The 24,104-nt window shown below is 36.8% G+C and overlaps 1 protein-coding gene across 1 annotated transcript; it reads left to right on the forward strand.

Moving 5' to 3' along the window:
* Window positions 1-6,650: 6,650 nt before the first annotated feature.
* On the forward strand, window positions 6,651-9,253 carry LOC143576836 (transcription factor bHLH96-like). The gene is made up of 3 exons (XM_077060848.1): window positions 6,651-7,109; window positions 7,883-8,287; window positions 9,098-9,253. Exons 1-3 carry the CDS (start codon window positions 6,651-6,653, stop codon window positions 9,194-9,196), a joined length of 963 nt encoding a protein of 320 aa, XP_076916963.1. The 3' UTR covers window positions 9,197-9,253.
* The last annotated feature ends 14,851 nt before the right edge of the window (window positions 9,254-24,104 follow it).

Genomic DNA, 24,104 nt, shown 5'->3' on the forward strand with positions numbered 1-24,104 from the left:
AGTATGAATAAGATATAGCACGCATCATAATAATAGTGGCGCGGGGCCTGATAATAAAGCTTGCGCGCGAGGCGACTTACGAGCTATAATAATAACAAAAGCCTGCGCGCGAAGCGACTTACGAGCTGAGAATAATAAAAGCCTGCGTGCGAGGCGACTTACGAGCTGAGAGTAATAAAGTTGTCGCGTGCGGCGACTTACGAGCTAAGAATAATAAAGCTTGGCGCGCGCGGCGACTTACGAGCTGTAGAATAATAAAGCTGGCGCGTGAGGCGACTTACGAGCTTGTAGAATAATGAGAGCCTGCGCGCATGGCGACTTACGAGCTGTAATAATAAAGAAGCTGGCGCGCGAGGCGACTTACGAGCTTGTAGAATAATGAAGCTGGCGCGCAAGGCGACTTACGAGCTTGTAGAATAATGAGAGCATGCGCGCATTGCGACTTACGAGTTGTAATAATAAAGAAGCTGGCGCGCGAGGCGACTTACGAGCTTGTAGAATAATGAAGCTGGCGCGCAAGGCGACTTACGAGCTTGTAGAATAATTAAGCTAGCGCGCAAGGCGGCTTACGAGCTGTAATATGATGATAATGACTGGCCAAGGGCCTCTTCTGCAAAGGATGACTATCCCGGCTTGTCTTCAAAATAATAATGGAGGCACAAACGGCCAGATAATAATAATGATGTCACAGGTGCTTGCGCGGCTCGTGGCCGAACCTTTTAGTATGGCGCGTAGCCAAATGGGTTTATGAGTATTCCACCCTTGGCGCGAGGCCTGTGGGTTTATGAGCATTCCACCCTTGGCGCGAGGCCTGTGGGTCTATGAGCATTCAACCCTTGGCGCGAGGCCTGTGGGTCTATGAGCATTCCACCCTTGGCGCGAGGCCTGTGGGTCTATGAGCATTCCACCCTTGGCGCGAGGCCTGTGGGTCTATGAGCATTCCACCCTTGGCGCGAGGCCTGTGGGTCTGAGCATTCCACCCTTCGCGCGAGGCCTGTGGGTCTATGAGCATTCCACCCTTGGCGCGAGGCCTGTGGGTCTGAGCATTCCACCCTTGGCGCGAGGCCTGTGGGTCTATGAGCATTCCACCCTTGGCGCGAGGCCTGTGGGTCTATGAGCATTCCACCCTTGGCGCGAGGCCTGTGGGTCTGAGCATTCCACCCTTGGCGCGAGGCCTGTGGGTCTATGAGCATTCCACCCTTGGCGCGAGGCCTGTGGGTCTATGAGCATTCCACCCTTGGCGCGAGGCCTGTGGGTCTATGAGCATTCCACCCTTGGCGAGAGGCCTGTGGGTCTATGAGCATTCCACCCTTGGCGCGAGGCCTGTGGGTCTATGAGCATTCCACCCTTGGCGCGAGGCCTGTGGGTCTATGAGCATTCCACCCTTGGCGCTAGGCCTGTGGGTCTATGAGCATTCCACCCTTGGCGCGAGGCCTGTGGGTCTGAGCATTCCACCCTTGGCGCGAGGCCTGTGGGTCTATGTATTCCACCCTTGGCGCGAGGCCTGTGGGTTTAAGAGGATTCCCAACTTTTAAGTTTGAGCTAAGGCTCATATTTTTGGGCTAAGGCCCTGACGTTTTAGAGTTAAGACTCGTCAACGCGTTTGAGCTTGAGGCTTGCGCATGTATGTTTTACTTCGTTTTATTTTTAGTTTGATGTCAATATAATGTCATATTGCTCAAATTAATAAAAGGAAGTGTGAAACATGTATGCAAAAACATGTAAGCGGTGGCGCGAATGCAAAACCGCTGTGGCGAAGAGTGATCGCCGGGAGCGCACATGTGGAATCCGAAGTTGATCCGCGGTGGCGCGCATGATCTAGAGATTTTGAATGCGTGAGCATCTGTGATGTGTGAGCATGCGTGATGCGTGAGCATACTTAGATGTTTGAGCATGCTTGATGCTTGAGCATGCTTGATGTTTGAGCATGCTTGATGCTTGAGCATGCTTGATGTTTGAGCATTCTTGATGCGTAAGCATGCTTGTCGCGCGCTCGGTGCCTGCGCGCATGTTTGAGCATGCTTGATGTTTGAGCATCGATGCGTGAGCATGCTTGATGCTTGAGCATGCTTGATGTTTGAGCATGCTTGATGTTTGAGCATGCTTGATGCTTGAGCATGCTTGTCGCGCGCTCGGTGCCTGCGCGCATGTTTGAGCATGCTTGATGCTTGAGCATGCTTGATGCGTGAGCATGCTTGTCGCGCGCTCGGTGCCTGCGCGCATGTTTGAGCATGCTTGATGTTTGAGCATCGATGCGTGAGCATGCTTGATGCTTGAGCATGCTTGATGTTTGAGCATCGATGCGTGAGCTTGCTTGATGCTTGAGCATGCTTGATGTTTGAGCATGCTTGTCGCGCGCTCGGTGCCTGCGCGCATGTTTGAGCATGCTTGATGCGTGAGCATACTTAGATGTTTGAGCATGCTTGATGCTTGAGCATGCTTGATGTTTGAGCATCGATGCGTGAGCATGCTTGATGCTTGAGCATGCTTGATGCTTGAGCATGCTTGTCGCGCGCTCGGTGCCTGCGCGCATGTTTGAGCATGCTTGATGCGTGAGCATCGATGCGTGAGCATACTTAGATGTTTGAGCATGCTTGATGCTTGAGCATGCTTGATGTTTTAGCATCGATGCGTGAGCATGCTTGATGCTTGAGCATGCTTGATGCTTGAGCATGCTTGATGTTTGAGCATGCTTGTCGCGCGCTCGGTGCCTGCGCGCATGTTTGAGCATGCTTGATGTTTGAGCATCGATGCGTGAGCATGCTTGATGCTTGAGCATGCTTGATGCTTGAGCATGCTTGATGTTTGAGCATCGATGCGTGAGCATGCTTGATGCTTGAGCATGCTTGATGCTTGAGCATGCTTGATGTTTGAGCATGCTATGCGCCATGAGCATAGGTTTTGGCTGTCTTCATGACATCTTGATTTTAAGCCTCGGTCTGTATCCCACGGATGGCGCCAAATGTAGAAACGTGAAATGAATCTGACCTGACCCATGACGATGTTTCCACGGACTTCGAGATGAACGAACCACGACTTGCTTGCTTCTGCTCCGACCGCTGCTGTGATCTGCTGTGACTTTTGGGGGTGTGGAGGTGACCGCTAAGAAATCCAGAGGATCTCTTGTTCACAGACACAAAAATATGGTGGTGGCTCTTATTGAGCTGTTTGCCAACCCTTGATAAGGAGGTGGAGACCTTCTTATATAGGGAGCCTCATGGCCACCATCATGGTACCCTAATGGGCCTAGCCCAGTTAGGGTTACCTCCACAAAACCCCCTCAGCCCAATAACAAATGTATTAGCCCATATAATAAAATAAGTCCAAAACACAATAAATTAGGGTTCTTAGTACCATACCCCGACACATAATTATATATATGTAAAATAAAAAATATATAAATAAGGGGATCGTTTAAGCTCGTGTGAATCTAATGAAGTTTGATTAGAGAAGCATAGACTTAGGCTTAGGTTCATATAAGCTAAGCTTAGTGAAATTCTAAGCATTTAGCGAGGTGATGTATAGTAACTCACTAACAACTTGGCTCATTTACACTATTAACTCCTTGTACTAATTTTTAACCATCAATCTATATCCCACCTGATGTTGTTGAATGGCTCAAGGAGCGGCTTTGCTTCAACTAGCGACATCGTATAAACCTATTCTTAAATTGATTTCTACACGGATAGACCCGATTTCTTGTGAACAATATCCTTAATTCCTGACAACTAACACTACATATAATATATTAAGGTGGTAGTTACACGTATGAAGAATATTAAGGACATGTTAACATTAATCCGTATTACAATACGGGTTATGTTTAGTTGCCAAGTGACCAAGTTGGTTTAGTGTGTACATTGATAGAGATTGGGGAAATTAAAGTATTGAAAAAACGGATTGGACAAATCTCTCAAGATTGTGACATACTTTATCAACGAATGATCAAGTTTAGAAAATACCATAAGACTAATATACACGCATCGCAAATTACTGAGACATGGATTTCTTTTTCTGTTTTCTTTATTATGTAACATCTCCCTTTTGGATGCCATATGTTAAAAAAAAAACTTTTTTATGACAAATTTCTTTTATTGTTTCGGGTTGAACTTAAGACCTTTTAGTAATTAATTAATTAATAGATTTTCCTTTTCTATTCGGCCATCAAAAATAAAGTTGTTATACAATTCTATGTACTGTTGTTATAAAAATAAAAGTAGAGTTAATTTAAGTCATAACCAATAATTGTGACAGAATAAAATCACAATTTAAAACCTAAGAACTTTTTCAAAAGCAAGCAAATGAATTAGGCTTCAGTTACTTGGAGCCGAGTCTAAGATTTGGAAGTAGAAATCAAAAAAAGTTAAGTTGAAGTTTAGGCAAGCTCGGCCTCATCTTAACTCATTTACATCTCCACTGATGAACACAAGTGCTTTAGCACCAAATTATTTGAAAACACATAAAAAATTCATAACCGAAATTTATGTGTAGAGATATTATATACCGCGACAAAAATAAAAGAATAAATAGAAATTGTCAAGTTCTGATTTTTTATTTTTGACATACAAATGTTTGTGTTATGTACATAAAAGTGACACTTTGATTACACATGTTGTATTTCCAGTACTCACATCATTGCTTGTGAGCTTACCTTTTTTTAAGGATTGCTTTGTATACTACCGATGGTGTACGGTGTTATATGCTTGTTTGCTAGCATTGCATGCTCAGAAAGATTTGAAGTAGAGACATAGAAAAATCCTAGAAATGAGTTCTCCTCGTTAAACTTATACAACTAGAAAACATCATACAAAATGATCTAGTTATAAATTAAGTCCTCAAATTTTCTGCTTCGACTAGTAAGGTCTACTTGCACTATTTTCTATACACAAATTCATTATGGTGTACGTCCTCACATATATCAAAATTTAAAGTTAATACTTCTTATAAAGTATTAATAATTAACAAATACTAGTTTAACATGCTATAAGTTATAATACTTTAGCATGTGAAAAAATATGCATCATTATGATTTCTTCACATCCTTAAAATTTATCTAGTATCACTTGTCAACATTCAATCATCTTTTCTTTTTACAAAGTGAAAGCACTTTATACACCATTCCAAACTTCCAGTGTTTTAACATTAATCTTTAAAGTTTCACCAATGACTCATAAGGACTTCATCAATCATCATGAGATTTATTTTGAGTCACATAGTGAACATATCTATCACCAACATCATGAGTAATACTAGGGTACAATCATTGTTGTGTTGGATCGACACTTAACAGCATGACATTCACTTAGTTTGCCTCTAGTGATATGAGGTTCCCCTTTTTGTTTCTTTAAAGCTCTATATGTTTATGATACATTCCCAACGTGAAGGTAAGAGGTTAAATCCTCCACATAGCTCAAATGAATGACCTTACGTGCCTTCATCATTGATGTAAGTAACTTGTAGTGAATCTCACAAGATTTAATTCAGCCAACTGTAATAGCATATATTGGTTTCATATGACTAATTATCCACAAAATCAACATATATGGCGTATCATTTTACTTGTGCATTTCATCTCAACACACTCGCCGCATTTTATCTTGATGCGGTTACATGTTTATATATATGATGTCTCATCCTTAAACTTTAGTAATGACACAACTCCTAAGTTATTCTAAAATCTCTTTCAACACTATCCGTTAAAACTTATCACTACAATATATCTGATGAATATGTGATGTTTCAGACACTCTTTAAAAAAAAATACTCGACTTGCATTTTCACAATGGTTATTGTTTTCTTTTTGAGAATAGTATTGATGGTTGTGCATGTAATTGAGTGTGTGTTGTATTAGTCTAGCTTCTTGCTGTCTAGTTTTCTTTTTTCAATAAAATGGGCCATTCATAAAAAAACATAGATACAATACAAATATTTTATATTTTCATAAATTAGTTCAAGTTTTCAAATCCTTAGGCTATGCGTAGTGGAGGAACTACAAATTGGGGCGTTTTGCGCCGTGTGGCGCCCAGTCAGCAAGGGATGAGAATTTGTTTTTGGGGTGTAATGGTGTAGGGGCTACAATAATATATATATATATATATATATATATATATATATATATAACACACTCATATTAATATAATAATAATAATATTTTCTTATTCCTTTCCGGCGACAAAAACATCCCGCACCCAGCCCTTTTTGCCCCAATATCGCCGGGGGGGGGGGGGGGGTTCCTTCATAATTTCGCCCCAAATTCGCCCAATATGTTTTGCCTTACACCTTGATACCACAAAACCTATTTTAATTATGATTTTTAATCAACTTAAAAGTTTATTTACTTGCTTCTCTTCCTGTTTTCTCTCTCTAGAGTTTACTTACAACGTCACGTGTAAACTTACTGTAGATTCTTTTGTATCATTTTGGGTTCATTTTTATAAGAAGGAAAAATAAATGCACATGCGACTCTCAAGCCATTGTTCAAGAAAGATCAAAAAGCCTCCTTTGTTTTGGTCTTCGTCTTCTTCTTTGTTTTTTTATTTCCAAAATAGCCTACCCTCCAAGAAACTCCCAACACAAACACACACACAAACACACAAATCTTGCCCCTAGCTAGTTACTTAAGTGCATATGCCAGTTTAGAGATTAGACAAATGGCATTAGAGACAATAATATATCCACAGTGCCAAATTGGTAACTTTGGATATGATTATTTGTTGCATGATCAAGATCATATTTTTGGTGGGCTTTTGGAGACTACCAATAATATTATTAATCATCATCAAGTATCAGAAAGTGTAAATGCATATTTGGGGGATTACTCTTCATCTTCTTCAGTGATGCATGTCAATGACCCGTGGGATCCTAAATCTTCGCCAGAATATTGTACAGGAGGTGACACGAAGATGGGATCACCAACTGAAACTGTGGCAACCGCCACGGTCTCAGTTGGTGGTCGGAGAAAGAGAAGGCGGACCAAGAGTGGTAAGAACAAAGAGGAGTTGGAGAATCAACGGATGACTCATATTAAGGTGGAGCGCAACCGCCGGAAACAGATGAATGAATACCTTGCCATTATCCGTTCACTCATGCCGTCTTCTTATGCTCAAAGGGTAAGAGTTAAACTAATACGGTTTACATCCCGTCTCAAAAGAACTCAAATTAATGATAGTTTTAAACGATGTTAAAAGAGTAATTTTTTTTATTACCACAAAACAAAATAAAATGAATATAATGAATATACTACTTTATACATATTCTAAATTCAATAGAAGACAAATGAGTCATGTCACCGTGAACATCTTCTCTTAAACTTACTATTTAAACATTATTGGCATTGATTGAATAAAAAACTCAAAAGAATATATATATCTTTTATATTTCTTTTCGAATCATAATATGCAAGTTAAATATCTATTTATCATTTTAAGTCTAATATAAAAGTCGTCAAATATATATTTTTATCATATTTGTTTTGCTCCATAAGAATGTTCTTGTCAATTTACATACATACAAAAATTCATTACTGAATTCTCCATATCAATTGCATTCCAAATCACAGAACCAGTATATTAGTCTTAAATTTTAAAATTATCAATCATATTTACTTTATTCTTTAAATTGATTTAAAATAAGCTTAATGCTAACCACTAATTGATAAATTTTATTAGTATGATCGCTAGGAACATTATAAAATTAAGTCCTGGGAATCATGTACATTGTGCTCCGTGAATAAAATGGCCTGTTTTTATTATTTGTCAACCTAGGTACCATTTCTTTTATATCTATAAATTATTATTCAATATGTTTATCAAAGAATTATATAACTTAATTTATCCATTTAATTTCTTAAAATAAATATGTTTTATATATGTTACCTTCTTAGGGTGATCAAGCATCAATAGTTGGAGGAGCAATAAATTTTGTGAAAGAACTGGAGCAACAACTACAAACCCTAGAGGTTAAAAAAAGAGCCACTATGATCAATGGTTACTCTCCACCACCACCCACACAGCCCTTTGATTATTTCTTTGCATTCCCACAATATTCTAGTCGTCGAACTAGCGACAATGCTGGTGGTTCAGCCCCAACCGCCAAGAACCGGCTTCCGGCTATGGCAGAGATCGAAGTGACACTGGTGGAAAGCCAAGCGAACATAAAGATATTATCGAAGAAGCGGCATAATCAGCTCTTGAACATGGTGGCTGGTTTACAGTGTTTATGGCTCACTGTTCTTCATCTGAATGTCACCACTATTGAGGAAATGGTTCTATACACTATTAGTGTCAAGGTTAGTGTTCATATTTTTATTCCATACATGGAAACAAATTTGCATTATCAACGACTTATAACTTATTATTGGCGGATGAAATCCGTCAATAATCACCAACTAAATTTAGTAAATCCAAGAAAAAAGAAACAAAAAAAATATACGCTAACTGTATTAATTTGACATCGAAATAGAAGACAAGCGGACAGCAAGCAAACTGCACCATTAGTCCAAAAGATCGGCGGAAAAAAAACTAGGTTATTTCATCACTAATTAGCGCCATATTTCATAACATTAACTTTAAATATACTGAACAAAAGGCCAGATTTAATTACAACAGAGAGACATGTAAGCGAACAAACTGTGACAAATTATTGTCGGCATTTACCTTCACAGATCCGTCCATCGATGGTTATTCGTCTTGTAGTGATATTATCAAGATTCTCATGATGTATATCTCTAACTGGTTTTATCATAATAATAAAAAAAACATAATGCAAACAAACACATCTTTGATTTTCTCTTTATAAATTTCAATGCCCACCCATTATATGATAAACCGTTAAAGAAACATATTATACATTTTTTACTTTCACAAGATTAAAGTATAATTATTTTTTTTTTCTATTACTCGTTTATTTCACTAAAAACTGTAGTTAGAAGTTGAATAAAAACGTATTAGCAAATGTTGATAGTAATTTTACAAGTTCATACTCTTTTGTATATTCCCTTACAAATATGTTTCAAGATATTAAAATAAAATTTTTAAGGAAATATTGACTTTTGTTGTTAATTAGTTTTTCTAATTAATTCATGTTCTTGTGTTGACAGCTTGAAGATCGATGCCAACTGAGTACAGTAGATGAGATTGCAGATGCTGTAAATTGCTTGTTGTGCAAAATTGAAGAAGAGTCACTATATTCTAATTAGTTAAGCTCAGCTAATTTTTTTTAATTAATTAATAATATGGCTTTTTAATTAACTGTAATCTCTCAAGGTTATTACTTATTAGCAGTGTGCATTTTTATCTTCTACTTTTTATTTTATTTTATTTTATTTTTGTATTTTTCCAATAATATTTGGTTCGGAGAGATGTATTTAAAGTTTAAAACATCTGAATGCAAATAATAAAAAAAAAACAGCATGGAAGCAAAAACATGTAATAACATGCTTAGTTAGGGTTATCTAATTAATCCAGAGTTACAGTTATCTGGTATTAACCAAGCAGGAAATAATTTGCCACCGATTGTAAAAGTTAAAATGATCATTACTTATATAATGTAAAGTTATAATTAACTGAGTTTACAAAAGAATATGAAGTGAAGTAGACTCATGTGTATAACAATCTTTTAAACCTCAATGTAAACCGTAGATAATAAATAGTCTAAATCCAATGCTTTGGTAGGATCGATCATCAATCATTCAATTGTCTTAATTTGAACTGGCTGGTTACCGGTTAAACCGTCAAAATGAAATGAGCAGTCACGCCAATATGCCATATTGGCTCTTGTGGTTTGATCATATTGTTTGGCCCTCAATAATGAAAACCAAACATTTGTACGGATTGCACGTTTAGCACCCAAAGTTTGTATAATGTTTATAAACATATAAAAGATATTCTTATATTTACTATAATGATCTTTGAAAATGCAAGCAAAATATTTAATTAAAAAAAGATTATTACATTCGATCGACTTTATTTAATTACAAATATCATATGGTTTGCTTGACACACTTATAACATGATAAGAAAGACGTGAAAATAAAAACAACCAAGTAAAATGTATAGTTAATTTTTTTATTTTTATTCTTAGCAACAAATTTTTTCACTACTTATATTTGTAGATTTAAACATAGCACCTCATTTTTGAAAGTATAAACACCGTAACACTATATTATTAGATCTTGAGTAAATGTACACTTAAGTACTAGAGTATTTTCACAAATAATAGAAGATGATATTACTGATGCATAGTTCAAGATATGACAGAATAATGTAAAAGGTCATTTGTTGATCCGTCAATAAGCTCTAACTGGCATAATTACCGACTAAAAGGAAACAACAACAATTTTTTATAAAGTTCTTTAGTTATTGTGAAGAAAGTTATCGACAGATCCCCGGTGATTGCATTTAAAACAATAAAAAAAAATTCAAGATTCATAGTGTTTGCCCGTAACATATTGATGATATTGTCATGATGATTCCTCGGTTATCTATCCTTAGATTTGTGGCAAGTGATCTTTTGGCAACCTTTGGGCGTGAAATCTTTACCCTGCTTCCCGTTTCTTTAGGAAAGTTTTACCAGCAAGTTACGGCCATGCAGTGGCGGATCTAGGAATTTTTTCCGGCGGGTTCACTGATTTTATACGCTCTAATTTTATATTTTTAGAGACAAAAATTTTCGGGTCGGTTCGACGGTTCGGATCAAATAAGGTTATTACATGATAAAAATAAGATATAATAATAAAAAACAAACGTCGTCATTAGCTAATTGTCTAATTTCATTAAAAAAAAATTTCAACATAATCATTCTTACATTTTAGTCACTATTGGGTCAACCGTTTTGAAGGCCTATAGCAAAATGCAAAATTTGTTTAGTTTCATATTGACTAAGACGAGAATTCTAAAAACCTTTTATCTAAAAAGAACAAGTAAAGAAACATAACTAAAGGAAGATTAAGCTTAGGGTTAATGGTTCTTATATGAACATCCCATCCAGTGTATTCCATAAATGTAACCTTTGTAGCAATTCTCAAACAACATACTTATGTGTAATTAAAAAATGCCAATGATTATATATTGTAACAACAATAAGTTGTAGCTGGAGCTTAGAGAATGAATGCATTCAAGCATACATGATATTGTATTTAAATAAAAACCAAAACATTTGAAAATTGAAATCATAGATTACACGGAGTTCTTGTGAAGTGATGGTTGTGTGTGTGAACTTTAAAAAAATTTCATGCATTAGGGTAGATTTGAACCCGGGTTGCCACTGTAGGAAGGAGGATTCCTTGCCACCAAACCAAGATTGAATTTGTGTATGAGTTCACTTGGCATTTTATGTGTGGGTTCACTTTCATATTTTATAAAAGCGTTCTATTAAAAATCCGAAACTCAGTGAGTTCCCGTGAACCCGCATCTTAAGTGCTAGATCCGCCCATGCGGCCATGCCCAACCTAAGTCGTCTGTTTTAAGGAGGTTCAATTCATATACAAATTTTCAAAATAAATTAATGTTATTTTATTAGTATAAATTAAATAAATGGGTTTAAGTTCTATCAATTCTTTTGTCACTATGTAGTCCAGCCTTTTTCACTATGGAAGAGTGCGGTTTCCGGTGTTCGCACATTAGTCTGTGCATTAAATGACAATATTTGCAGGCCGTTTTTTTAATTGTTATTGTTTTTTAATATGAGAAATCTGCAATTTGCCTCCCTGGTTTATATCGTCGCGAGATGGGTCAACCACTGAAAAAAGATTTTGCGAACTTTGCGCCACTGTGTTTCTCTGGCGGGTTCTTCTGACTCCTGCCGTCAGTTGACGATCAGTTGACCGTTGGTATTTTAGTAATAATACCAACATATTAAGGGTATTTTAGTAATCTTCTAATAAATAATAAATATAATAATAATAGTAATAATAATAATAATAACAATAATAATAATAATAATAATCGTAGAACATCAGCAGTAGCAACTCATTACAATCCATCATCATCAGTAGCAACTCATCTTCATCATCATCAACCTCACATACGTGATGTTCTTCATCATCATCAACCTCAAATCCTCAAACCCACCACTAAGTAATCCCTCTTACAAGTAATAGAATCTCTCAAATCCTCAAATCCAAAAATCATTCCGACCAAAACCCCTAACCTCCGGCACCACGTCGTCGCCACGGCAACCGCCGCCGCCATGGATTCCGGTCATCTTGTTTTTCCGGTCATCGTTCGGTTCGGGTGAAAAGTTTATAAAAAAATGGTTCGTTTAGTTGTTTTCGGGTAAAAAGTTTACTAAAAAGTGGTTCGTTGGGTTGTTTTTGGGGTCGGTTCGGGTGAAAAGTTTACAAAAAAATGATTCATTTGGTTGTTGTCGGGTGAAAAATTTACTAAAAAACGGTTCGTTTTGGTTGTTTTCGGGGTCGTTTAGGGTGAAAAGTGTAACATAAGGCTCCTCGCACCATCAATATTGTCCGCTCTGCCCACAAAGTGCTCACGGATTTGTTTTTGGTTGCCCAAAACGCGTTGGTGATTGAAGAGGCAGGACATTACTTATGAACCAGTGATCTCTCTTGTCCACGGCCGATGTGGGATAGCCTAAGAGTGGGACGATGTTGCGTTTGCCAAGGGTGTTACAGACAACCCCCCTTTGGACTCATCATCCTCGATGAGGCGTGTCCCAACATCCCGAACGGCACAAGAGTGGCTTTGATACCAACTGTAACATCCGGCCCTCGCACCACCAATATTGTCCGCTCTGCCCATGAATAGCTCACGGATTTGTTTTTGGTTGCCCAAAACGCGTTGGTGATTGAAGAGGCAGGACATTTACTTATGAACCAAGGATCTCTCTTGTCCACGGCCGATGTGGGATTTGCCTAAGAGTGGGACGATGTTGTGTTTGTCAAGGGTGTTACAGTATACCCTCACCAACTCAAACCCCATTCAAATCCAAGCCGAAAACATCAACCCAACAAAAAGCTCTAAATACCGACACTTTTACGCCATGAAAACCTATCAAACTCAATATCCAAATACTTCGAAGACACTAACAAACACACCCACAAATGCCTTGAACATATAGAAACCAAAGTTTACCCAACTATGACTCAATCCTTTGACCCATGCTATGTCAAGTCACAAACCATATCGCCACACCATATCCATCCAACCATAGAGTTTGATATCAAAATAGTACCACAAACACTCCATGCAAAATACATGTATAAACTGAATCTCAACCCAAACTAGTCAAGGTCGACTTACCCAACCCATCAACTTAACCCGAACTCAAATAAGCAAACCTCATCCAAATAGCCCAACCACTACTCACACAAGTCGTCTAAGCCTAACCCACTCAAACAACCTAAACTCAACATATCTCATCAATCCAACTCAAGAAAACCCAACTACGCAAGACACCCGAAACACACTCACCTCACCAAATTTCCAAACCATTCACTATTCAAAGCCTAAAATCTCTCCATACACATGCAAGCTTCGTTTTTCCCTTAATTTTTTTTATTATTTATTATATATATATATATATATATATACAACTAGTGTATTTATAACGATCTTATGTACCCAAATATTCATTTATTTTTTTTAAGTTTGAACTCTTTCAAAAAATAACGTTTTACGTATTACGCCCACATGTTATAAATCATCTTTGTAGAATAAAATATTGTCATGACAACAAAAATTAGATTATGAGGATTTGTTTTCAAAGATTATAAAAGAATTACATGCGTGTTTTCAAGATTATAAATATTTTTACCTAAAGTGATAATTCCATAATAACTTTATAAATTCGAGGTTTCAATTTGAATGTTGAATTCGAGATTTATTCAATAACAAACTACAACTTTCATTATTTATGCATAAACTCAATGACCATGGTTTTACAAATCTCTTTGGGACGCATTCATAAATGCTTCATACATTAAATATTGTAACATGAATTTTGTTCGATAACGGTATATGCGGATTTTTACTTCTTATTATCGCAAGAATCATTTCATTCATGATTTATTATAATCACAAAGGCTTTACGTATGCAAACTTTTCTTCAAGATTTTCATTTGATAGCAATTTAAATGTCTCCCTAGCTATGCGTTACCGTGATGTTTTGTTATTATATACATTTTCTTGGAAACGATAGAACGTCTTTACTTGAGACTTCATTTTCGATGTTACTTTTATAATTTTAAAAGAGCATATAATACGCGATTTACATATTTCATCATTAATTTGAGTCTCACGATTGTTACGATTCTCTTTTCAATTGATGAGATGTTTCGATGGTAATTTTTATGCACATGAGATTTCTTTTTGTGTTTTGATTATTCGTGACCCAAATTCAAGTTATTCAATAACAATTGGTGTACTACTTTCAAAACCTTATTTTCGCTAAAAATCTCGTTTACATTTTAAACGATATTTTCATGACTATGTTGTTCATGTTTGAGCATTTATGCTTTACAAGTAAGACACGATTCTATGCATTATTCTACATCATTTCATTTAATCTATCAACGGCCTATGTGTGGTTGTCCGCAATTTTTGGCGCTATTGGAAACCGTTACTATAATCATGATTATGTAAATGGTTTCACAATAGAAGCCGTATTCACATTTTATCACTTTTCATCGATTGGTTGGTTAATCAAAATTCTATTTATTTTTAGTTTGATACATGTATTCATCACCCCATAGAACTCACCAAATTCTCATGTTATCACATTTCACGTAATCATATCATCAAATACTTATAACCTCAAGTTTGTTCACGTGTGAAACTCATCGTACGATGTTATTGATAATTGTGTAGTTGTTTATCCCAACCTTCTGTGTTCATTTATTGGACATCTCATTTTTTTTCACTTATCGGATTCTCATTTTCATTTATTGGACTTTTCATTTCCATTTATCGGAGTCCACATCACTTGGTTCATTTATCGATTTTATTTAGTACCTCAATTTATAGACTTTGGCAATTATCTTGATGACCTTTAACTTTAAAATCTTATTTCATATTGTTTACCCTAAAATTTTCTTATTTATTCGATCGTCTTTAAACCGAATTGTTATTTTCACCTTGATTTATATCTTCAGATTTTTTTTTTGTTTCAATTATTTACCCCATTTTTCTTTCTTATCTTATTTAAAAGTCAATCCCAAAATTTTCAACCGCTGGTATTGGCTTGTCCATATTGGTAAAATTCAACAAATTTATTTACACATCTATTATTTAAAGATTTTAAAATAAATATGTCTCTTAAACCACACAATGGAACGAACCATGTGGACCATACGACGCTCTAAATAATTATGGGTGCACACTTAATTATCGAAATCCTCGTATGGAAGCCATAGTAAGTACGCTTGTGTGCGATAACTCAGACCCGAGAATGATAGCGAGTTATGATAAGGGCATGGTGGATACGCCGCTGGTACAACCTATATGTAAGTGCATTTATTATGTTTCTCATTTGTGGCGTTTTTCGAGTCATGCAAGGATTTGACGTTATTCTTTTGTCTAATTTTTTTTCTTACAATTGATTTACTAAAAGCGACATTCGTTAGTAATTACCTCAATATTTTTAAGTTTATTTTAATTTCTGGACGAAAATTCCAAAAAGTTGGGGGATATTGTGACATTCAACAATTTCGGGTGTTTTTGTATTCGTTGCTTTTATTCGTTTATCATTTAAACCAACCCGTTTTGTAAACCGAAACCCTTGATATATTCAAAATGGTGGATTTTATGTTTCATATTTGTTTTACACTTGCTGGGTCTCAAAAACATCCTTTTCGGTCCTTAAAACAGTTAAACGTACTAAAAACAATAAACATGCCAAAACAATGGGTTAAACCTAATGTTTTGTCATTCTATGCAATTATTATATTTTTTTGATCTCACTGTGTGTAGGCCCTTAGAACAGATCAAACAACAAGAGTTCTTGAAACATTCTCACTTACTAGCTAGCGGAAATCACTAATAAGCAACCGAGATCTCGGATCTTGTTTGTGTTTGTTATTACCCGAAATGGTAAGAAAGAGGGAGTAAGGAGAGAATTAATGAGAAAATAAGATTAAGTATTTGCAAAAGGTTATGTTGTGCATGAGTATGCTTCATCTTATATAGGTGAGAGCATATCATGCACCACTTTATTACTTGGGCCTAAAAGGGGCTTTGTTTACATGGCATCAGGCCCAAACATACAATACAAGAAACTGAAAGCTCTAAAGCGCATCGTAAATGAAACAAACAAATACAAAAGACTAATATACAAAACTGGGCACTATAACCTCCTCTAGTCTTTAGTATTTATTTCAGTAGCTCTCTTCTTTAGTCGGTCTCGTACTCGAAACGGACTCGCAGTTGAATAGTTGATTGTCAACAAGATAATGAACAAACTTGTTGAACTTCTCAACTATTCCGTCTGTGTTGTCCTTTCGGACATCTTCGACTGTTTCCAGTGGGGAGTTATACAGCTTCATCAAATCTTCTTTTCTGAGGGCGGCGAGCTCGTGCTGTTGTGGTGAGCTTGAATAGTTGTACAGCTCGTGCTCATCAAATCTTCTTTTCTGAGGGCTTTGTTTACATGGCTTCGGGCCCAAACATACGATACAAGAAACTTCTCTAAAGTACATCTTAAATGAAACAAACAAATACAAAAGAATAATATACAAAACTGGGCACTATAATCTCCTCTTGTCTTTAGTATTTGTTTCGGTAGCTTTCTTCTTTAGTCGGTCTCATACTCGAAGACGGACTCACATTTGAATAGTTAATTTTCAACAAGATAATGAAAAAACTTGTTGAACTTCTCAACTATTCCGTTTGTGTTGTCCTTTCGGACATCTTCGATTGTTGCTAGTGAGGAGTTGTACAGCTTCATCAAATCTTCTTTTCTGAGGGCGTTGAGCTCGTGCTCTTCAAAGAAAAGGAGGTAGTGCATGTCTTCACAGTGAATGACCGTTTCTCATGTGCTGTTATCGAACTCCCAGTAGATGAAATGTTGGAACAAGTTTGGCAAGAAAAATTCACCATGATAAATCGCTCGCCATTCTTTGTGAGTCTTGCACCGTTGGCAGGATCGACTTCTGTTGGATGCCGATAGGACTTACCCATGTTGAGTTTGAAGTTAGGGTAATCTATTTCCACTCCTTGCTCAGAAATCGATTAAACCATCCCTTGAGCTCATTCTCTATCGTGTAGTGACCAACAATTCTTCGAAAGTAGTTCATGCCAAGCACGGACAGAGTATGCATATACTTGAAATGCATGTAGGTCCGCTCTCCATTTGCTCGTATAACGACCCAAGTTTCACTGCTCGGATGCCACTTGCAGTAGACAATCAGAGAGTCATCAAGATAGGAATACATTCAGTCACGAATGCTTTCTCAACTGCTGATGCAGTAGCTCTTGTTCCTTCGACGTCTCGGACCTTGAGACGATTCAGCAGTAACATTAGCAGGAAGTGCCACAACGGTCACCGGCAACTGGACCGCATCGGCATCATCACGTACCGGAATGTCCGGGTTCGGGGAGTAGTTGATGTCGTCATTATTGTCTTTATTTTTTTTTTGCCTTCCACGGCTTCTTGAGCTGGAGATCGGGTACCTATACAAGTAGAAATATTAAAAACATAGGAGATCTCCTCCTCTAATGCAGCGTCCGCATCTCTTATTTTCTTGGCGGGATCCTCAGTTACAACATCCCTGGTGAGTCCTCATGTTGCTGAATCGTTCATTCCATTTCCACCACCATCAATATTATAATAATAAGTTGTTAAAATCCGTCAAACTTAAATATTAATATACTTTAAAATGTGTAAAAGTATATATATATATATGTGAATAATAACATATGAACTTTAATACCAATATTTTATTTCCGTAATTTAGTTAGTAATTCTTGTGTTTACTATTTTAGCTCGTGAGATTCGATCATTTGATTTCATATAACGTGCTTTCCATTTCATTTCCTAGTTGTCATCCAATTTCAAATGTGAGTTTCTCACACTCCCATTTTACTCTTTTATTACTTTTGGGGGTAACATATGTAACCTACAAAACCCAATTACTTATGATTTCGCTTACAAACTACAATTTGCTAAATGGACTTGTGTGTTTACTTGTTACTTGCTCATGGATTACTTCAAGATAGTATGATCATACGCCCCCCTTTGCGCTCAAGACCTTGTTGTTATGAGTGGAAAAAATGTCTCATTATCCGAGTACGTTGGTTGTTACCATCGGGAAATGACCTTATTTTCTTTTCACGAATTTTTATGGAATTGTATGATTTTTATGTATTATATAAGAATGTATGAACTCACCAACTATTAAGTTAGTTGACATTATTTTATACATATGTTACATGTATGCTTATTAGAGGATGAAACAAGAGAAGAAACTAGACATAGGGTTATTAATAAAGTGTTTGACATGTTTTATTTCCTTGTAATTTTCTTATTTGCAAAATAACTTGTTATTTGAATCATCAATAAAATAATGATAATATTATCACTTAATAGTGTCACATGTGTTTTGAACAATCTGTACGTCACACCCGGGCGTATACCGTTTTAGCCGGGGTGTTACAATCACCGCCTTTATCACCATCACCATTACCGCTACCATTAAGCGGTTCGTCAAAACTATCATGAGGATTATCGTCCTCATCATCATCTTCCTCGTCATATTCATTTTCATCATTCTCGTCGTCGGACTCGTCATCGTCCGTCTCTTCAACCACCATATTCTCCTCATTCCCAGCAACAGTTGCTCCAACATTTGGAGCAGTCACTTGAACGGTCTTAACACTCAAAGTCGAAACAGCAGTGGTCTCAACGATTGTATCAGTGACCACTGCTACTTCACTACCACCAACATAAGCACCTGCACCTCTACCATTTCTTTTGCCCTACTACCACTTGCACCTGTACCTTCTTTACGAGTGACGGTACATGCATCTGAAATGAACTCAACCAAGCTTGAGTGTCTCTTCTTTATCGTCTCAACATCAGAGTATGGCCAGCTTCTGAAGAATGTCTTCAGCCGAGTCTTGAGTTCTTCAACATCATCATCTGTCATCTTTAAGAGCTCGAGAAGACCAAGATAACGTTTCACTAGACCTTCATTAACCTGATCTTTAGCATTAGTGAAACGCTCATGTTGATCGATTAGAGTTCTCAATCTGTCGATCTCAGCTCTCAACTCCACATTGTCACTGATTAAGGTTCCCACATTTTGTGATGAAGTGGAATCACCCTCTAATATACATACACGAGAGTCGATACCCTCATATTCGATCAAAGTTTTATCCACCCTTGACTTAATCTTCCTCCTTAGATTTTGAGCAAAGTTTGAGGAGGAAGGAAGATCTTTCTCAAGGTGGGAAACCCTTGATCCAAGACGAACGACTTCATCATGTCGTTCGGCATTCATCAAAGATTGTTCAGTCATATGGATTTGCTTATTATCTACATGGTTTTGTAGGGTTTGTATCCACGGTCTTTGGTTCTCGATTAGGGATCTATTAACCCTGCGGGCCTTGCTCCAACTGAGCAACTCAGGCAGTCAACTCATCCCTTACCTTTATGACCTTTTCATTCGTCGCCCGTTGTTCTTTCACAAAGTTGATGAAGTGGTGTTCCCATTTGACTCTCTTTTCGTTTAACCCCTCCAATGCCTGAATCCTATCTAGGATAGGATCCCGATAGACTGGGGACCTCCTAGACTTTCCACTTGGTAATGGAATGGCTGTTATGACTGGGCTTTAGGTGATTGCGGGTGGTGTGACTGAGATTATAGGTTGTGGTGAGGTTTGGGTAGGCATGGTTATGGTTTAGGTGGCTAAGGATGAGATTAAGGCTAACGTAGACTAGAGGTTTCGGTGTTCGTTTATGGTAGTGGGGAGGCAGTGAATGTGGTTGACCAGAATGTGGTTCCTAAGAGGTGAGGTAAAGGATGAGCTAAATAGGGATGAAATTGGTGAGGTTGTCCTAGGTGGAGAGAGTTGTAGTTGTATGGGTGAGGTATGTGTTGGTTCGGTTTTGGTTTTGGTTATTTGTGGAAGGGGAAGCCTTGGATGGTTTGTTTTTTGTGTGTGGGGGATTGTTCGAGGGAGGTTACGGGTGAGTCGTGTAGTCTCCTAGAGATGGCTTTGGTTTTGGTTTTTGTCTTGGTTTTGGTTTTGGTTTTGGCTTTAGGTTTGGGCACATGAATTTGTTTGCTTTAAGGATTCTAAGGTGCGGGATAGGGTGTAGTGATGCTTGAGGTAGGTCAGCTTGGGTGGTTGGTGGTGGTTGTGTCAAAGTGGAAGCAGAGGGAAATATTACCTTTATTGATGTCGGCATCTTTGAAGGCCCTGACTTCTTGGAGCCCTTGGTCTTCTTCACGCGTTTGAGAGGACGTTCGGGTTCCTCTTCTTCCCCCTCAGCTTGTTGGGACGAACCACCAGCAGAAGGTTTTCTAACAGTCTTCTGTTTCTTGTCGTATAGCTTCTTGGTACAGTGTTCACTTTCAACCCCCATGTCATTATCAGCAGCCTCACTATCAGGCTCATCATCACCACTTTGGCCATAATCATCACCATCATCTCCACCGTCTCCATCACCTTCTTCCTCAGTGGTCTCCTCACTGTCAGGTTCGGTGTCAGCAAACAAACCGAACTTAGTACCAGGTTCTTTTCCTCGATACTTGTACCCACTTCTACCAATAGGCTCCAACATAGCCTTGAACACAGTTTGTTCACGATCTATACATGATGAGGCTCAAATGGTGGTGACATGTTTCCTTCATCATCAACTTCTTTTGGGTAGACCGGTTTTGGAATCTCTGGCATCAAGTCATCCGGGATCAGTTGCACAAATCGTGGATACATCATCTAGGTGTTCTTTGAGAGCACATGGGTTTGCATGCACGTAACGACCCACTGGGAGAAGTTGAACTCCACCTTGTTTGTCAAAAATTCCATCACCCCGACCCATTTCGTCTTCAACTTATCAACTCTACCTTTCTGCTCAGATAAGCAGTGAGCTACAACATGAAACAGGAACTTCCAATATGTAGGAAGATGTCTTTTCTCACATGTGTTCCAAACAACATCATACCTCGTGTTCTTCACATAAACCCCCAAATCCTTCTTTTGGACGCACTTATAAAAATTATGTGAGGCATCCTTGATGTTCAGGGATCTTCGAACAACATCCTCCATTATTGTTAGTTTCTGCTCAGCTACCTCGGTTGTTATGGAATCCCCATTCTTCATTGTTTTGGCCTTATTCCAAAACTCTATAACCCGACAACTGTGAATCTCCGGGCTAGCAAGGATAGCATGCATCAGAGGGCATTCCTGTAGCCCTTTGATCGTTGAGGTGAACACCTTGTGATTCTTCTTCCTCGGAAGATCAAGAGGACAATATATGTTGTGTTATTATAAGAAAACATAAGGCAGGTCATTAGAATTGATCATTGAGTTTGACAACTAAAGTTACATATAAAACAGTCAACACACAAAAAAAATAGCACAAATAAAATACAAATTTGGATAAAAAATTAGAAGTAAAATAACAGTTAAAATAAAAATTAAAACAAATCTAAAAACTATTTTGGAAACTGCCAAGTATAAAAGAATCGAATCGAGTTTGCTTGAAAATATTTGAGTTGGATATAGTTTGAGGAAAACATTTAAAGTGTAAACGGGTCGAATCAAATATTTAATGAATCGAAACGAGTCTAAAATTAATCGAGTTTAATTTGAATCGAATCGAGTTTGAGAATTTGATTCGATTAAAATTGAGTTAGATTAGATTGAAATTTTAGAGATTCGACTGGATTAGAGTTATGGTTGTTTTGAATTATTTTAGTCTATGAAATTTAAAATTGTCCAATTGTGAATGAATCGACTCGAGTTTGAAATGAATCGAATCGAGTTTCAAATGAATCGAATAGAGTATGGAACTCGATTCGAATGGAATGAATTTAATTTCAATTCGATTCTTTTTACCTTTGAGAAATTTGAAGTGAACATATTTTGATTCAAATGGAATTTCAATTTGATTCGATTCAAATGAGAAATCAATTTGATTCAAACTGAAATCGATTCAAATACAACAACATGTCCATAACATCAATTCCCTTTATATTTGGGTTCTTCCAACCCAAATATAAGTTTCTAGGCACCTTTTTCACACAAACAAACACCTTTTATGAGCCAATTAGACCAAAAATGACCTTAAAGCTAAAAACTATACAAGTCAAAGTAAAAAACTTGATTAAATCAGACAGAGAGTCCCTTATGATATCAACAACATGTTTGTAACAACGATTTGAGCAAACAACAACATATAAAACCCTTTTCATCCAAGAACAGTTCCGACAGGAACTGACAAAGAACAAGATAAAATCAAACAAGATTTTTATCCAAGAAAGATGGAGTACCGATGGTGAAGGATCCATTTGTGAGGATTATCAAGTGATAACAAGATTTAGTTTGTTTGTGTTTTAAGGTAGATGCGGTGGATAAGGTAGAGAGAGAGAGAGAGAGAGAGAGAGAGAGAGAGAGTTAAGAGAGTTTTGGGAAAAAGTGAGTGAATAAATGAGAGATATTTTGGTTTACCTTTTATATAGGGTCAGTCTATCTCGTGATACGGTCAAAACCTCTCGAGTTTTAAACGATTTTATTCTCTGAGCCCCCGAACTCTATAATTTTTGCAAATTTAAACCCGAAAAATATTTGTAAACCGTATCCGAACACTTTAAGTATATGTAAGATATATTTTGTCAGTTCGCATATAGACAACTTCTGCACTAAATACCTTAACATAAATTCATAAATAACATAATTTAACAGTTAAAAATTAAAAATTAAAAATTTAAAATAAAAGTAAAGTAAAATAAACTAAAATTGAAATAAAACAAAACCCACTTAAGACAAAATCTTAAGTTAAGAAAAATAAAACAAAATAAACACTTAAGAGTAAAGTTAAAATTAATATTATATATTACATATTAATTATAATTATTAAAAGTTTACATATTTTTAGCAAGAAAGATCGCAACATGGAATCATATTGACCTATAACGTCTTAGATCATACTTATATTTCAACATTATAATGCCAAGAACCCAAAGTCGATTATAGATATATTTTATCCACTTTAAACTTAACATGTATTTTGATGTTTAAATGATATATTAAGGTATATATTAAGCATAATACTTATGTGGACCTCATTTAATCTGACAAGTTACATACTTCATCATACCTCGGGCATAGTTTGTGTTCACATATCACCTCAACTTGACTTAAACCTTTCTTATTTGATCACGGTACGCTTATTGACACTTTTACCATTTATTTTAGATGCTTGACTCAATCTATAAAAGTGAAAATAAAGCAGAAGTTCATGGCCTTAACAATTAGGTATTGTATGACTACAAATAGAGAAAGTCAAAGGCTTTAATAAAAGAAAGAAAATAAAACAAAGCTGAAGACTTAGGGCCTTAACAATAAGATCTTATATGACTATTAACGTAGAAAGTCCAATGCTTGAATCAAAATAAAGGAGAAATACATTAGAAGATAAAATTCTACGACACGCGTCTTTTTAAAATTTTCTTTTCTTTACGAACTCTTTTTATTTTTCTTTAAAGAAATATTAACATTAGATTAGATAAGACAACTGTGATCAGGTAAAAAGAGGCTTGGGTATGACGTGGTATTGATGTTTCAGCCTTTATAATATGACTTTATTTGGAGTCAACAACCGCTTCATGAATGTGTAACCACTAGCAGAGGTAGGAATTTAAGTTTGTGTCATTCTGACCTTTATTCATTTGTCAAGCCTATCTACACATCAAGCTAATGATCTTGTTGGCTTTTGATATACTATTTTCATGTGCTAGGATCATTAACGGCAATTTCTTATCATCTCTCAAGGGTAGGATCAATTTCTCAAAATTTTATAATTTTATATTATTCGACTCTTTCTAAGCATGAGCTTCCTCTAAACGAGAAAATATATTTTTGAAAGTTTTTCTGATTTTCTTTAATTGAGTATAAAATCTTTTTGGCAAGTCAAGTGACTTATTTTTG

This window comes from Bidens hawaiensis, unplaced genomic scaffold (genome assembly GCF_021521415.1).
Source record: "Bidens hawaiensis isolate Kalapana, Puna unplaced genomic scaffold, B.hawaiensis_p1.1 tig00028313_1, whole genome shotgun sequence".
Classification (NCBI taxonomy): Eukaryota; Viridiplantae; Streptophyta; class Magnoliopsida; order Asterales; family Asteraceae; genus Bidens; species Bidens hawaiensis.

What these genes read in the sequence shown, in the direction of transcription:
- LOC143576836 (XM_077060848.1), top strand. Translation starts at nt 6,651, where the DNA reads ATGGCATTAGAGACAATAATATATCCACAGTGCCAAATTGGTAACTTT. An exon ending in CGTCTTCTTATGCTCAAAGG is followed by an intron (nt 7,110 to 7,882) that starts GTAAGAGTTAAA and finishes TTACCTTCTTAG; the next exon opens with GGTGATCAAGCATCAATAGT. An exon ending in TATACACTATTAGTGTCAAG is followed by an intron (nt 8,288 to 9,097) that starts GTTAGTGTTCAT and finishes TTGTGTTGACAG; the next exon opens with CTTGAAGATCGATGCCAACT.